This window comes from Gorilla gorilla, chromosome 11 (genome assembly GCF_029281585.2).
Source record: "Gorilla gorilla gorilla isolate KB3781 chromosome 11, NHGRI_mGorGor1-v2.1_pri, whole genome shotgun sequence".
Lineage (NCBI taxonomy): Eukaryota > Metazoa > Chordata > Mammalia > Primates > Hominidae > Gorilla > Gorilla gorilla.
Window position 1 is genome coordinate 132863626 of NC_073235.2, and position 16743 is coordinate 132880368.

The window sequence follows — 16743 nt, forward strand, 5'->3', positions numbered from 1 at the left end:
GATTGGTCCCAAAGACCCCCCTTCCCCCAGTAGGCTGGCTTCTTCACCCTGTCCTCATCCTCTAGCATCCCAGAGAGGAGGTCACCTGGGACATTCTTGCAAATGGGAGGATCTAGAATCCAGGTCTCTGCCAGCTGCTGGCCATCCCCAGGCGGGCCTCCTACCAGATTCCAATCTATGAAACGAAAAACTGGGGATCCTTTTCCAGCCCACGTTACTGAGTGCATCTCAGTTGTTTCATTATGCTAGCTGTGAGGTTTTGCACTTGTGACAAACAACAGAAGGGACCTTTTGTCACAGTAAGGAAATCCTCGCAAGCATGTGCCTAAACGTGACCGCCTGCTGCTTCGTCTTTGCCAGTCTCATCTGGAGAGGACCTGGCGCATGCTCTTGGTTGGTTTTCCTCCATCTGCATGAAATAGGAGCCACTGAGAGCATCTTCCTCCCCTTCAAAGCCTTCACTACTTACTTCTGCTAGTTCCTTGTCCTTGCAGGAGCTTTAATATCTCAATTCCTTTCCGTCTCTGGAGGGGCCCACAGTGCCCTCTGGTGGTTGAACAGCACGCTACACTTTTTTTTTTTTGTGGGGTGGGGAGAGGGTGGACAGAGTCTCCTGTCGCCCAGGCAGGAGTGCAGTGGCGCAATCTCGGCTCACTGCAACCTCCGCTCCCCCCCCCCGACAGGCTCAAGCGATTCTCTTGCCTCAGCCTCCCAAGTAGCTGGGATTACAGGCGTACACCACCACACTGGGCTAATTTCTGTATTCTTAGTAGAGTTTCACCATCTTGGCCAGGCTGGTCTTGAACTCCTAGCCTCAAGTGATCCACCTGCCTCGGCCTCCCAAAGTGCTGAGATTACAGGCTTGAGCCACCGTGCCTGGCCTATGGTACACTTTTGTAGAAGTCCAGGGTGCCTGCTGCTCTCAGGGATAGGTCCTGCGCCCATCCTGGGAGAATGGGAAAGCCTCTGTATGCATTCTGCTCTGCCTGAGCCCTCCACAGAGCCAGAACCAGGCCTAGGGGGTCAAGGGTAAACTTCTTTGAGGAACTGGAAACTGAGATGATGATGAGATTAGGGATTGGCTATGAATACAAACTGGGTCATGGTCCAGATACAGAAACATCAAAATCTGACCTGTGGGCTCTGGGAAAATTTGGGGCAAATTGGCACTTGTAGGTGCCAAGGAGTGGCTTGTTTACCCTGCCCTCCTCACTGTCCCTTGTTTGGACCAATTCTGCCTTCTTAGGAGGACATGACAATTCTTCCCCCAGGATCCTAGGATGCACTGAAGCCTCTCGTTTTTTCCTGCTGGTGAGTACTAATATATGCCCATTAACTTGAATGCTTATCTTTCACTGGCCAAGACCAAGCTTTGACAGGTACCCCCAGAGCACTTTCATAGGCCCGTGAGTCAATTCTGAACCAAGTCATGGGGGCAGCTGAGCCAGCTCCCCTCAGTCCCGGCCTTGATAGCTGGGCACAGTTGTGGCCCGGGGTCTGAATGCTGCAACCACAGTGTTTAAGGTCTGGATTGTGGAAGCTGGAGAGCCACTGCTGGGCCTGAAGGCTGGAAACCTCACTGTTGCCCTTGGGAAATAAGGACATTTCTTTCCACTTTATCCCCTAGGGTAGAGCATTTAGTGAGTCAAAACCTTAACTCCACATCCAACAGTCTCTGTTTCAGAACAGTGTGTCAGATGCTTCAGTATCAGCTGACATCCTGAACGTGTAAGCACCCCTTTCTGCTCATACTTGGGCCTTGTGTCCAGGTCTGGATGACTGTCCTCACCATTGAGTTTTTGCTTGAGGCCCCGGGCTGTCTTCTGGAAAGTGGCTATTATGGGTTCCTCAGGGTTCTACCCAACCTCTCTGTAAATGATCAGATGCCAGTAGCTGCTAAAGGGGAAAAGTGTACCCTCTGCCAATGCATCTGAGCTCTGGTCTTGTCCAATGGGGATGACTGGTGCCAGGTTGCCTGGAGTCCTGTGCTGGGAGGGACTTCGCCAGGTGGTCTTCCTTGTTCTAGATGGTTCTGGAGATTCAAATGGCCCAGTTGAGACCAGAGGTGAAGTGAGAAAGACAGTGCCTTCTTGATTTCATTATTTCACATGTCACTTCACAGGGGAATGACTGCTAAAATGAATACGGTCTGTGCATTTTTTCTAAGTCAGAATGACAGAAGAGATAGAATGACAGCAGAGTTGGGAATTCCATAGTCCCTACACCTAATTTCAAGAGGGGAGGAGTTCCATTGGAGCAGCTTTGGGAGGAAAGAGAAGCAGTCAGGGTCCTCAGGGCTCAGGGCAGAAAAGCAAAGAGTCCAAGGCACCTGCCAGGACTGACCCCGCCCACTGACTCCCATAACTACTTGCAGAATGTGAGCTTGCTCTGAAGGCCTGGCTCTACCAGAGCTTGGAAAGCATCTGAGAAATGTACCCACTCCAGATGTTGATGCCAATGAAGTCTACCTCTCCTGAGGGAGGCCGCACTTCACCAGGAGACAATGTCTCCCCAGTTGCTAAGAATGCATCTTCCAAGGTGGAATTTCTGCTATCAGCTAGAGGGGGGAATGTATTTTTACATGTAATTCCTCCAGTCATTCCTGATAAGAAAGCTTTTTTTGTTGTTCCATTTTTGCAGCCTTTTGGAGTCATGTAAAACCTCCCACATCACATAACCTGAAGGTAGTCCTGAGCTGATGCAGGCTCCCTGGCCAGCTGGGGAGGAAAGGGTTCAGGAAAGAGTGGAACCCAGCTGGATCAGATGGGAGAAATTGAAGCAGTGTTGTTCACCTGGGGTAATACTTGAGGTTTGTGGTCTCATGCCAAGGAAATCAAGAACATGGACACACCTGGAGTGAGATTAAGAGTGGAGGTTTGGCCGGGCGTGGTGGCTCACGCCTGTAATCCCAGCACTTTGGGAGGACGAGGCAGGTGGATCACCAGGTCAGGAGATAGAGACCATCCTGGCTAACACGGTGAAACCCCGTCTCTACTAAAAATACAAAAAATTAGCCGGGCGTGGTGGTGGGTGCCTGTAGTCCCAGCTACTCGGGAGGCTGAGGCAGGAGAATGGCATGAACCCGGGAGGCGGAGCTTGTAGTGAGCCAAGATAGCACCACTGCACTCCAGCCTGGGCGACAGAGCAAGACTCTGTCTCAGAACAAAAAAAAAAAAAAAAGAAAGAGTGAAGGTTTAATAGGCAAAAGAAAGAGAAAAAAGAATAACTCTCCTGCAGAGAGAGAGGAGTGCCCAAGTGGGTCTTCCAGCCCACGCCAAAATGCACCGGATTTTATAGACTGGCTTGAGGAGGCAGTGTCTGATTTACATAGGGCCCACAGATTGGTTGGACCACGTGTGACATTTACATAGCACAGGAGGAAGTTGGCCACCCCACCCTAATCTTATTATTATGCAAATGGGTTTTCTACTTGGTCAGCACCATGTTGTCTGCTCCTTACTGTACATGTGGTTGGCAAGGAAAAGGGAAGATGGAGCCACCATGTTGGACATGCCTGGCTCCCAGATAGCCCTTTCCCATTGGCACAGCTGCCGGCATTCACCCGTGCAAGCTTCCAGCTTGCTTGTCTATGTCTGCAGCTCAATTTTACAGGCTGCTTTTTGTTAGAAAAGAAATGACTTGGGGGCTGCTTTTCATTAAAAGGAAAACCTCAGCAAGGACTTCCTTACCCTCACTATCTGCCTAAATAATTTCTAACTCCTATGTTATTATGGCCTGGGAGCAGGACTGGAATGGGTCTCTGGAGAGGCAATTGGCATTGTCTGTAGGGGCATCACTGATGGTGGGTTCATTAAGAGTTTTTAACATCTAAGGAGGTACGTGCCGAACGTGGATGAGGCCTGAGCAGTGGCAAACCACCAGAAGGGCAAATCCTGCACCTACTCAGAGAGTCTGGGGGAAGGTGAGGACCGGCTGGGCTAATCAGAATAACCCAAACCCTGTTCTCGCAGGCAGAAATCACTTGAAAACCAGGGGAGCAGTACAGCAACAAACAGGAGCAAAGGAAGAGAGTGTTCTGGGAATAGGGGTCTTGGCTGTCATGGCAATCAAACTGCTAGTGTTTGAAAGTCTCAACTTGAAAGAAATAAATGACTCTTTAGGGTACCCCCCACCCCCTGCCCAAGTTACAGAGAAACCCAGAGCCATGATTAGATGATAGACAGACAGACCTGGATCAGCTTACCAATGCCAGAACGGAAGACAGGGTTAGGTCATGAATGGATATAAGATTTTTTTTACCCAGCAATCCTGCCTGCTGGTAAACTGGTAGGGAGGGGAATCTTTTATCATAATGCATTGAGCTTATGCTAGGAATGGGAACCTTTAGTGTACCTCTCAGAAGGATTTGGAAGTCTAAAGTCTAGGCTGATAAAATCATCATCTCTAGAACTCAGCATTCACTCCAAAATGGCACCAGGAGTGGCCATCTTTATGGCCATATTTGTTGTCTTTCCATACAATGAAGGGAATTCTACTTTATTATAGGCTTTTGTTGAGCCAGTGCTCAAACTGCCTCCACCCTTTCCTGGATCATAGGTGAGGTCAATCTATTTCACAGTTCACACTGTTGTGAAAACACTGAGAAATAGGAGCAAAAGAAATCTCTATACATTTTCTGTTCATTAGTCTGTGACTCTGGCTACCTAAATGGAAACTCCAACACACTCTACTCCCAGTTCCTCACTGGGAGGCTAAAGGGGGCCTGCTGAACAGGTTCTGCCTCCTTATGGGGCAGGGCCTGAGTCTTTGATGGTCTTACTCCTCCATGGAGACTAAGAATGAAAAGCCAGAAACACAGACCAGGACAATTTAGTAAGTTGTAATGATTTGCAATTTTTGTCTTGAGAAAAGTGTTATGTTGAGAAAAGTTTATGTCCTTTGAACTTTAGTTAAAAAATAGCAATTAGCATTATTAACATGCTAAAAAATAGATTTAAAATACTATCAAATTGCAATTATAGTAAGTTGTAATGATTTGCAATTTTTGTCTTGAGAAAAGTGTTATGTTGAGAAAAGTTTATGTCCTTTGAACTTTTGTTAAAAAATAGCAATTAGCATTATTAACATGCTAAAAAATAGATTTAAAATACTATCAAATTGCAATTATATTAATATCAGTTTCATACTAATGGCCTAAGACGAGGAGTGCTTCTTGAAACATTTTTAAAAAATGATAAATAGGGAGAACAGAGAGCAGATAGCCTGTAGATAATAGATATTCTTGAAAGTGAGCCCAGGACAAATGGATCAGTAAGGTTTAATGGGGCTGGAAAAATAACCAGGCATGTATATCGAAAGGGCTCAGTGTGCCAGGCATGATGAATGAAAAGGTACTATATTTGAAACCTATCCTAGCAAAAATAACTAAATATAGAACTATTGGGATAATAGGGGAAATATCATTGGTTTCCACACACTAATGAGGAGGCAGAATTCTGGCTGGACTTAGATTTCAGAGTTGTAGAATAAAATCCCCAAAGACAGTGGAACAAAGTTTAAATCAATTTTGAAGGGGAGAAGTTATGATGTTATATATTATGTTATTAATTTATGAAAACAATAGAACACCTTCTAAGATATGGTGAGTCAGAAAACATACCATCCATGTAATTCTTTTCAAATTACTTAAAGACACACTTCAGTTGACTGAAAGGTGGAGCAAAAAGGAAGTATGGAGAAGTCGTGTCAAGAAAAGACCAGCAGGGAATCTTTTTTTTTTTTTTTCTTTTTTTTCAGAATAGTGATGGCATATGTGTATCTTTTTTTTTTTTTTTTATACTTTAAGTTTTAGGGTACATGTGCACATTGTGCAGGTTAGTTACATATGTATACATGTGCCATGCTGGTGCGCTGCACCCACTAACTCGTCATCTAGCATTAGGTATATCTCCCAATGCTATCCCTCCCCCCTCCCCCCACCCCACAACAGTCCCCAGAGTGTGATATTCCCCTTCCTGTGTCCATGTGATCTCATTGTTCAATTCCCACCTATGAGTGAGAATATGCGAGTGAAAACAGAAACACATTAATACTGTTCTCAAAAATACAGGTTATCATGTAACACACACTTTTAATTTTTGCTTTTGAATTACTTTATATGACATATGACATGACAAATAATTTACATAATGTGAAACTAACAAATAATGACATAATATAATTGAATAGAATAAACATTATAGAGTAAAAGCAAAAAAATTAATACTAATGCATGTCTGTATTTCAAGAGAGTGAAAAGACAGGAATAAGGGAGCTGAGAGGTATCAAAGTGATAAACGCATTGCCTTAAGTATGTGACACATTACAGATATTTTATTTTTGACTTTGACATTAAAAAAATAAGTCAAAATGCATTGGGAAAACTTATGGGTAAATATTGGAACTAAAAACCATTACGATGCCTTCCAAAATAGAAGGCAGAAGCAAAAAATAGACAAAAATAACATTAAAACATTAAACAGAGAAATATTAAAATATGACAGAAATAAGACCACCTATACAACTTTTTTTTTTTTTTGAAACAGAGTCTTACTCTGTTGCCCAGGCTGGAGTGCAGTGGTGGGATCTCGGCTCACTGCAACCTCCGCCTCCCAGGTTCAAGCGATTCTCCTGCCTCAGCCTCCTGAGTAGCTGGAACTACAGGTGCCCGCAACCACGCCTGGCTAATTTTTGTATTTTTAGTAGAGACGGGGTTGCACCATGTTGGTCAGGCTGGTCTCGATCTCTTGACCTCATGATCCACTCGCCTCAGCCTCCCAAAGTGCTGGGATTACAGGCCTGAGCCACTGCACCTGGCAGACCACCTATATTACTTTTAACCACAAATGAAATAGATGACTTCTTAGAAAAACATAAAAGCAGAGTTGTCTCAAAAACCAACAGAATATCTGCATAGCCTAAAAACCATAAAGAAAGCAGATAATGTGGTCACCACTATCTCTCCAGTGAACTCTGGGTCACACACTTTTGGTTAATTTAAAACACTATAAATTATTCCAGAATATATTAAAAGGTAGAAAATTTTACAAGTTATTTTACCGAGGTAGGATAACCGTAAATCTGACTATGACAGCGTGTAAAAACTATAGACCAATCTCATTTATAAATACAAATGTAAAATCCTCTGCAATGGTATATTAAATACCCTCTGCAATGGTACATTAAATACCCTCTGCAGTGGTATATTAAATCTATAACAAACAAAAATAAACTCCACAGAAATTCAGAAATCAACTTAGTTTGTTTTTCATAGTGGTCTGAGTGTTGAAATTCTGTTAACTTTTATTGTTGTACCTGGGGATTGAGCAAGTGAGTAAATAATACTGTTGGAGAAGGGAGACACCAGTACAGAACCGAGGAAGACAAGGAAGAAGCCTGTGGGGTGGGATGGGATGGGATGGGAATTAGAGGTGTATAATACATATAAATCATGTATCAAGGAAAATTTCCTGCCCTGGGATTAGGGGGAACTAGCAACATGTGCTTGACTGGATTTCAGAATTGCTATAAATGAGTGACTGCTGCTTCCTTTTCCCCCGTTTGAATGGAAGTGTCTATAGTAGTTGTTCAGTCCCTGTTTCATCACTGACTGTTGGCAGCAGGGAAGAAACAATTTTTCAGCTCACAGGCCTCTAGTTCAAGAGGAGGTGCACCCAAGGAGCTGCACCCAATGAACCATACCTGAGGAGCCTATTTCTTTTCTTTTCTTTCCTTTTTTTTTTTTTTTTTTTTTTTTGAGGCAGGGTCTCTGTTGTCCAGGCTGGAGTGCAGTGGTGCATTCTTGGCTCACTGCGACCTCTGCCTCCCAGGCTCATCCTTCCACCTCAGCCTCCTGAGTAGCTGGGACTAAAGGTGTGTGCCACCTTGCCCAGCTAATTAAAAAGATTTTTTTTTTTTTTCTGTAGAGATGAGGTTTTGCCATGTTACCCAGGCTGGTCTTGAACTCCTGGACTCAAGCGATCCACCTGCCTCAGCCTCCTAAAGTGCTGGGATTTCAGGTGTGAGCCACTGTGCCCAGCCCGAAGAAGCTTTATCTGATCTGAACCTGATTTAGATAAGGAGTTCCTGGACTTTGTTCCAATGCTGCAGAGAGTGAGACTTCTGTGGGGAGAGGAGTGTCCTTTGCATTTGGGAAAGATGTGAACTACTGTGGCCAGAGGCTGAACTATGGTAGATTGCTTCTAAAGATGGGAGCAGCAATGTTTCTTCCCAAGCAACATTCTCCTTTGAAATGTGACTTTGCCACCCATCGCATCAAGAGGTAGGGTCTATTCTCCCTCCTTCTGAATCTGTCCCTGTGACTTGCTTTCACCAATAGATTGTGGCAGAAGTGACAGTGTGCAAGTATGAATGGGGTCTGCCAGTACCATGTGGAGCAAAGGGAAGCATCCTCATGGATGATGCCTGAATTCTTGACCCACAGAATAGTGAGCAATGAAATGTTTTTTTCTTTTTAAGCAGCTAAGCTTTGAGGTCATTTGTTACACAGCAATAGATAGCTAATACACCATCAAAGAGTTCTGGGGTCATTTCAAAACAACTCAGGAGGCAAATTGAGGAGTTTCTCACTAAAAGCAGGGAACTTGCACATGCCTGTAATCCCAGCTACTCGGAGGCTGAGGCAGGAGAATCGCTTGCACCCAGGAGGAGGAGGTTGCAGTGAGCCAAGATGACACTACTGCAGTCCAGCCTGGGTGACAGAGTGAGACTCTGTCTCAAAAAAAAAAAAAAGAAAAAGTGGGCAACTCAAGCATCAATAAAGGTATTAACTGCAATGGTTTGTAGCATACTACGTATATTTAAATGTGTGGGTTCAAGATAATTAAATAAAAAAAATCCCTGGTTACCTTTAGAGGATATTGGGAAATCAATTCATTATTTTGAACATTGCTAAATAAAAAAACAAGCATTTATCCTATTTTTTGTACAACCTGTATTTCAAGGTAACCGAATACTGTTAAAGAGAAGCTATTTGCAGAATAATTCTGACCAATAATTATGTAAAAAAATACCTGAATCTCATCATTTTGCAACCCCTGGTGATATCACGGATTTAGGTATTGCTAAAACCATCAGGTGATAGATGATCAGGCTGATAACATGTGCACCTGCTGCCAACCTTAACATAAAAAATAATACTAAATTCCCCTGTGAAGCCTGCATGTGCCCCAAAACCCCCAAATCAAAACAAACCCCTCAAAACCTGAGTTAAAGCAAGCTTCTAGATCTAACTTCTAGCTTACAAAAAATGAGAGGAAGAGAGGACTATACCACTAAGAAAATGCAACCAGAAAATTCCAGATTGCAAAAAATGTAATAGGACCAAAACCCTGAGTTCTTCAATAAATACATGACAATTTATAGCTTAAAAGAGACATAGGGACAGGTGAGCCAAATGCAGTGTGTGGAACTTGTTTAGATCCTTATTTGAACAAATCAACTCTAAAAAGACTTATGAGACAGTGGGGAGAATGTGAACTATGATGGGGTATCTGATGATATTAAGGAAGTATTGATTTTTTTTTTAGTGTAGATATAGACTTTTAAAGGTAAAAAGAAAGAATAAAGATGGAGGGTGTGATAATCCTATGAAGTGTCTGGGTTTGGGTCCGGAGGGCAGCCAATTACATCCCAGACTCACTGGCAATCAACAGTCCAAGCCAGGGTCCCATCAGCTGAATCCTGAGGTGGGGATGCTTCAGTCTTTACAGAACAGGGTCAAGGAAGAGTCCAGAAACCGCCGTCATTGGCTTCATGAAAACCGAGCACGTCTTTGAGATCTTTTTCAAATTCTGCCTCTAAGTCAAGTCCTACCTGGCCAAAGTCAGAAACCTGAAAGAGAAAAAAGCAAACAAACACATTGAAGGATGAAGGATTACAGCCATCAAATCACTCATACTTTTTTTTGTGTTTTTGTTTTTGAGTCAGGGTCTTTCCCTGTCACCCAGGCTGTGGTGCAGTGGCACCATCATAGCTCACTGCAGCCTTGAATTCCTGGGCTCATGTGATCCTCCCACCTCAGCTCCTGAGAAGCTGAAACTACAGGCACATGCCACTATGCCCAGAGTTTTAAAACATTTTTTTCTCTTTCAGAGATCGGGGTGAGGAGGCCTTGCTATGTTGCTCAGGCTGGTCTCAAACTCCTGGCCTCAGATGATTCCCTCACCTCGGACTCCCAAAAAGCTGGGATTACAGATGTGAGTCACCATGCCCAGCCTCACTCTTATTTTTTTTAGGAGCCCAGCAGTAAGGCAGAATGGATGGGGAGATGCTGCTACTAAAATGTTGAAAAGCATGAGACTCCACCTGGTTGTTAATTTCCACCTGACAGGCGATTTAGACTGAAGGGTTAGTTTTGATCATGGCAAATCTGGGCATGATGCAAAATAGCTTAAAAAATTTTTTAAATGCATTTCTTGGAAGCCCACTCGCTGAGGAAGGATGACCCTCTGTTCTCCAGGACTACGGATATGCCAGGCACTGAGTGGCTCTCTGGTCAACCCTTTCTCCCTGCAGCTCCATGAGTGGGTACCAGTTTACAATCTGTGGTTTGTGAACATGCCAACTCCTGGCATGGAAGAAGGGAAGGAAGCTGGGTGGAGATGAAAATCTTCCTTAGGTACCTCCCAAGAAATATCTGTACAAGTGAGGATAAAAATCAGGACAAACCAAAGTTACAAATGTCTGGGATTGCAGGATAGCTCAACCAGCTGTCCCTCCCTAGTAAAGGAGGATGAAACCAACATTGTATCTGAAGGCAATTCCAGATGTTTGAGTCCAATGAGAAATTTATGTGTAAAAATATGCAAGCCTGATTATCCAGGAAGTTTAATTGATTTTATGTTGTTTACTTATTTATTTTCATATTTCTGAGGCAGGAAGAACAATGTAGGCATAAACTGCCTTTCCTTCCAGTTTGAACAAAGAGGCTGGATGCCATTTACTGCTCTCGTTGAGAGCGAGCTGCCGATCTGGGAACGGAGCATGGTTTTTTTCAGCTTCTGTTCCAGAGATCCCTCCCCTGTCCTGCTTGCTGTTATTTTTGCCACTCACTCCTTGCCTCCAGGAATGCCGAGGTGTTTTTTTTTCTGTAATCCTTGTCTTGTTTGAGCTCTCCCCAGGCTGAAACTGAGTGTAATACTTGCAAAATTCTGCTGTCCCAGAAATTAGGGGAAAGTAGAAAAGACGCAAAAAGGAAGCAGGAAATGCTCTTTACCTTGTAAAATGTTTTATGGTTGCGAAACATCAGGCGCATGTCTCGCACAAACCATGCCACCGTGTACATTTCCGTAATCAGCCTTTCCTTAACCAGGTCCAACCACATTGCTTCCTGAAAGGGCTCACCGTAATCTCGAATCTTGGGGACAAAGCCACCAGAGAGGTGACGTTAGCACAGCTGTCATCACTGGAATGGATCCAACTTAAATACAATCCAAGCCTTCATTTCCAGGGTCATAATGATAATACCATCTGACCTCTTTAAGCCAGCTATTGTTCTAGGCACTAGATAAACTAAATTCTAAGCCAAGTATATGAATATGTAATCTCCACATTTATGGGTACCATAAATAATAATGCCCATTTCATAGATGAGGAAACCGAGGGATGGAGAGGTCAAGGAACCTACCCAAGATGTCTCAACAAGAAAGTGGTAGAGCTGAGATGGGAACCCACACAGTTTGGCATCTATGACTCTTTTTTTTCTTTTGAGATGGAGTCTTGCTTTGTCACCCAGGCTGGAGTGCAGTGGTGCGATCTTGGCTCACCGCAACCTCTGCCTCCTGGGTTCAAGCGATTCTCCTGTCTCAGCCTCCTGAGTAGCTGGGATTAGAGGTGCCCGCCACCATGCCTGGCTAATTTTGTATTTTTAGTAGAGATGGGGTTTTGCCATGTTGGCCAAGCTGGTCTCAAACTCCTGACTTCAAGTGATCTGCCCGCCTTGGCCTCCCAAAGTGCTGGGATTACAGGCGTGAGCCGCTGAGCCTAGCTGGCATCTGTGACTCTTAATCTCTAGTAGGAAAGACATTCTTCCTAAAGAGAAGATGAAACAGATACACAGGAGGAGAAGCAACTTGCCCGGTATCCCAGAGCCCGTGAGCAGTGGGGTGGAGTTTGAACCAGGTAGTCCCTCTCCAGAGTGTGCAGCAAAATCCCTGCTGCCCCTCTCCACTGCTGCCACGCTGCCCTTCTCTCCTGTTCTCCAGCTTCCTGAGCAAACGGCAGCACCTGCCAGATCAGCCCCCAAATTTCTCCAAATGCATTTTATGCAAGAGAACCGTAAAATGTGACTTACATTAAATGGGATGCCCGTAAAAAAGGAGCTTTGTGGATGACAGTAGGCCTTCAAGAGGAGGAACTCACATTTCTGTAAAATGTGAAGAGGGGTTGAAAGTGAAATGCAGCTTAGAAACAGTGAAGCCAGGCGAGTGTCCAGACATGCACACGGATGGGGCAGCCAAGCCCAGTCAGCATTCCAGCCGTGCTTCCCAAGGCTCACAGGGTGTGTGGGATTTTGTTTAGACTCTGTGTTTGGGCATTAAATCGTCATCCTCTAAAGGGAGACATTGAAGGCTCCCTTTGGTACATTGCCCTGACCCTGTGCCTGTTTGTGCTTCTCGTGTGAGAAGGGAAAAGTGTAGGTTTGGGGTTCGCATCCAACTCACCAGCTGGTCCTGAGGCTGCATCTGCCTCTCCAGGGTCTTAGATGCATGATGGCACTGTTGGCTTCCTGAAGACCTCTTCATCCTGCAGAAGGTGCAACTCCACAGCATCCTGAGAGGTTGGACATAAGGTGAGCAGAGGGCAAAGCCCCTGGAAATGGCCACCATTCCTGTGGCTGCCACTGTCTTCCCTCAGGAAGGATGGGCTCAGCCATGAGGGTGGGACACCTCCCAGAGTGTCCAAGATCCCCACATGGGGTCTCCAGCATTGGCCCTTCCCTTGCATCAGTGGTAGCGGCAGGCGGGCAGCCTGAGGAAGGTGGTGTCACTGTTAAGTGTGGGCTCTCTTTTCCCTGTCTGAGCTGCTGGGAGCACAAAGGAACCCTGCCTGCCAGGCTTGAGTGTCAGAATCTGGGCTTTCACCTGCAGGGACCTCAGGCCTCCATCAGCCAGGTGAGACTATGGTGAAATGTGTGACAAGCCGTGCTTCCTGTCTTTCCTCAACAGGCACAGAACATAAGCTGGCTTTTCCCGTCCCCTACTCCTTTTGGACAGGAGTCCCTGCTGTCCAGGGAATAGCATACTAGGAAAGGGCACCTCCAGGGGCAGAAGCAGTGTGGGGCCAAGAGGCTCACTGGCAGTCTCAGAGACCCAGAGAGGCCCAGAGTCTCTGGCACCAGACTGCTCTGCGTCACACCCTTGTCCCCGACGCTCACAGGTCCTGCCCTTTCCATCTGGAGGTGAGTGCTGTGTGCCCGAGGCGGGGCTGCATCCCACTCACCTCTTGGCTTCCACAGGGGGGATGTGACAGTCCTCATGGAAGACTCGTGGACACGTACCGCAGCAGAGGAGTTGTCCCCCTTGACGGCACACCTCGCATTCATCCGAGTTTTTCCGCTGCAAGGGCAGATAACGTGGGCACCGCTAGGACCATGCAGACCCACGCATGCTGACCCTGTGGGGTTCTAGAACACATCATTTTTGTGTGTGCCAGAGTGGATATCCAAACCCAAGTTTTGATGGGGGGAGCTGATGCCACCTCCCTGGGGGAAATTGCAAGACAAATGGCACAACAAGCAGAGAGTCTGGGTGGTGACCGCCGCCACCAGGACTTTTCTTCTCTGGCTGTGGCTTGCCAACAGGTTCTGCTGCGTTTTGAGCTGTGCTGCTGCCTGCTGGCAAGCTTGTGCTTTGAGCTGGGCCACTCTGGGCGCATTTGCTGAGCCCACCAGGCCTCTATTAATAGATCTAACTGACCGAAGTAAGAAATGATGATAACTGGCATTTGGGTGCAGGAGTATGGGAACTGTTTTTCCTGGTGCCTTGCCTAACTGCCTCATGGTCGTACCATAACATGGCCCTAAAATGTTCCACAGTGGGCATGGGTGCTGTGACCCAGTAAATAACACATTAAAATAATTAAAATTAAGTTACCTTTGGCACTTACAATCGGCTTTACAAAATGGAACTCTATGGACCTTCTCTGTTAAAATATTTAATACTGATCAATATGAATTAAAACACGGCTTTCAAGGATTGAAACTCATTATGGAAGATCTATTTAGAGAAAGGGTGATTATCCCCACTGTTTCTCCATTTAACAGCCCAATTTGGTCTGTTCTTAAGCTTGGAAAGAATGAATGGTGCCTCTCGGTGAATTACTACAACCTGAATCCCGTGACCCCACCTGTGATGGCCCAATGTTATTGAAATTACTGACTCCATCCACTTAGCAAGTGGTAAATACTCTGCAGGCATAGATTTGACTAATGTGTTCTGTTCAGTGCCTATTTCAACAGATCTCAGCTGCAGGTTGCTTTCACCCCCGAAGGGACACAATAGACCATTATCTGGCTACCACGGGGTACCTCTACAGTTCTGCCACCATACACAATCTTTGCAGGCAGGATTTGAACTGCATCTGACATTCTCTAGGAGTACAGGTGTAACATCACCCTGAAGACACCCTTCTTTCAGCAAATTCATTTGACACACTCAGGACATTACTCACAAAGAACTCATAGAAAAGGATGGGGTTTGTGTTTCCACATGGATGTGGGATTAAACTAAAACAAAAAAGTATGGGCCACTGCCCCAGGCATAGTACAGGGATCCGCACCAATTTCTGGCCATTATCTGGTCAGTCGAGGGATGCTCCATCCCTGACACTGTCAAAAAATAATTATTGACCCTCTGAGTACTCACAGTGTTCTAATAAACCTCCCAGCATCCTTCAGGCCTCTTGAGTTCAAGGAAACACATCCTTCATTTATAGATTTTAGGTAAGCCCATTCATGCTGTTACTTGCAAAATAAGCCCACTTTGAATGGGGCCCCTTCTAACAAAAGGTTCTAGAATCTGTCAAATTGCAATACAGCAGACATTAGTGCCCTCCTGAGTCTCATTCACTGTGGAAGCTTTGGCAACCTCCTCTCATGCCTCCTGGCATCTCTGGACCACCCATGATGGTCATGGGCTTCTGATACAAAAAAAAACAAAACCCCAAAAGCTGTTCTCCTCAGCCTCACACTATATGCTGATAGAGTGGCAACTGCTGGCTGCATCCAAGCCCTTCTGGAGACGGAGGCTCTCACAGGCCAAGTCTGTGGCTCTTTACACCAGCTGCCCATCATGTGTGGGTCATGGAGGCAGCACGCTGCAGGGCAACCACAAAACACATTTTGGGAGTACCAGCATCGGTCTCTTTGTTGTACACATACATAAGTGAGACTGCAGTGGAGACAGACGGACGTGCTGCCGAGCAGCAGTGACACTGGATGATGGGGCTGAGGGGAATGCCCGCACTGGCTCATTCTCAGTCGGGTAAACCTTCATCTTATTCTCCCAACCTGGCCCTGGAAGGTGGGACTGAGAGGCTGGGTCAAGCATGCCCCTGGCTATTATGTGCTGACATGTGGCATTAGGAGAGTTAGAGGGTATTACCATGTTGGGGCTATTAATTAATGATCTGGATTTTAAAGATTTTTTTTTTCTGGTTGCAAAAGTAACAAATGGTCATTATAGTAATTCCAATTGTACATAAAGGTATAATACAGAAGGCATATGTCCCTGTGATCTCATCTCAAAATAAGTGCAGTTGATTCTTTTGGCTATTTTTTCACTCATAGACCTACCTACACGTTCACATAAGCAACAATGGGTTCCTTCCCCACACGTCACAACTAGCATTAAGTGTCCTGAAGCTCTCCTGACCACAAAACCATTTGGTGGCTTTCCATTGATTGAAGGATAACTCCATACTTATGAATCCATGTATTTAAACAAATATCTATATCAAAGGTCTAATATTCTATAAGAAAAGTTTAAAAAAAAACCATTCCGTAGCTGTATCAGTTTATTCTGCAATACTGATAGAACTTGTGTTCGTCCCTAATTTTTTGCTATTATGATGTTACACTGAGCACCCCTGATTCTCAGGGTATTTCAGATCAGCATGGGAAAGATGATTTATATAATAGATGGCATTGGGAGACCAGTGCCTTAAACTTTGAATGAATCCAGCCTGGTCAGGCCAGCCTCCAGGGCAAGATGGGGGAGGCACCATTGTCTCTGCTGGAAGTTCACAACTAACGGGAAGCTCATGAGTGGAACTGATGTGTCTGGAGAACACATCTAAGCAAGTAGAGGAGGTTGAGGAGGGGGAGTTAGTGCAGCCAATAGATGACTGCCATTTCCAGCTGTAGGGATGCCCTGTAGAGACAAAGCTCAGTTCAAAGGCGTCATTCCATCCTGGTGCTACCAATAAGAAGCATGGAGGATTCAACAATACTCAGTATGCAATCATGGATGATCCTCTTGTCCTTTCATATACTGTTCCTGTCTATTTCAATGCCTTTTTTTTTGCTTTTCATGCTGCAGCATTCTTTTTTTTTTTTTTTTTTTGAGACAGGGTCTGGCTCTGTTGCCCCAGCTGGAGTGCAGTGGCATGATCTCGCCTCACTGCAACCTCTGCCTCCAGAGCTCAAGTGATCCTCCCACCTCAGCCTCCTGAGTAGCTGGGACTACAGGTGCATGCCACCATGCCTGGCTAATTTTTGTATGT

General features: G+C 45.3%; 2 protein-coding genes across 5 annotated transcripts in view; one reads left to right on the forward strand and one right to left on the reverse strand.

Annotated features, from left to right (window-relative positions):
• Window positions 1–16743, forward strand: part of SP140 (SP140 nuclear body protein) — a 188617-nt gene that overhangs the window by 34958 nt on the left and 136916 nt on the right. The window lies entirely within an intron of this gene.
• SP110 (SP110 nuclear body protein) overlaps window positions 6066–16743 on the reverse strand; it is a 54850-nt gene continuing 44172 nt past the window's right edge. The window contains exons 15-19 of one of the 4 annotated variants that reach the window (XM_004033316.5): window positions 13462–13577; window positions 12684–12792; window positions 12314–12385; window positions 11237–11377; window positions 6066–9852 (exon numbers count right to left, since the gene is read on the reverse strand). In XM_004033316.5, the coding sequence (XP_004033364.3) occupies window positions 9739–9852; window positions 11237–11377; window positions 12314–12385; window positions 12684–12792; window positions 13462–13577 (552 nt within the window). In that variant the 3' untranslated portion in view covers window positions 6066–9738. The remainder of the gene's footprint in view (window positions 9853–11236; window positions 11378–12313; window positions 12386–12683; window positions 12793–13461; window positions 13578–16743) is intronic. The other 3 variants (XM_055379713.2, XM_063695267.1, XM_063695268.1) reach the window with 3 other exon arrangements.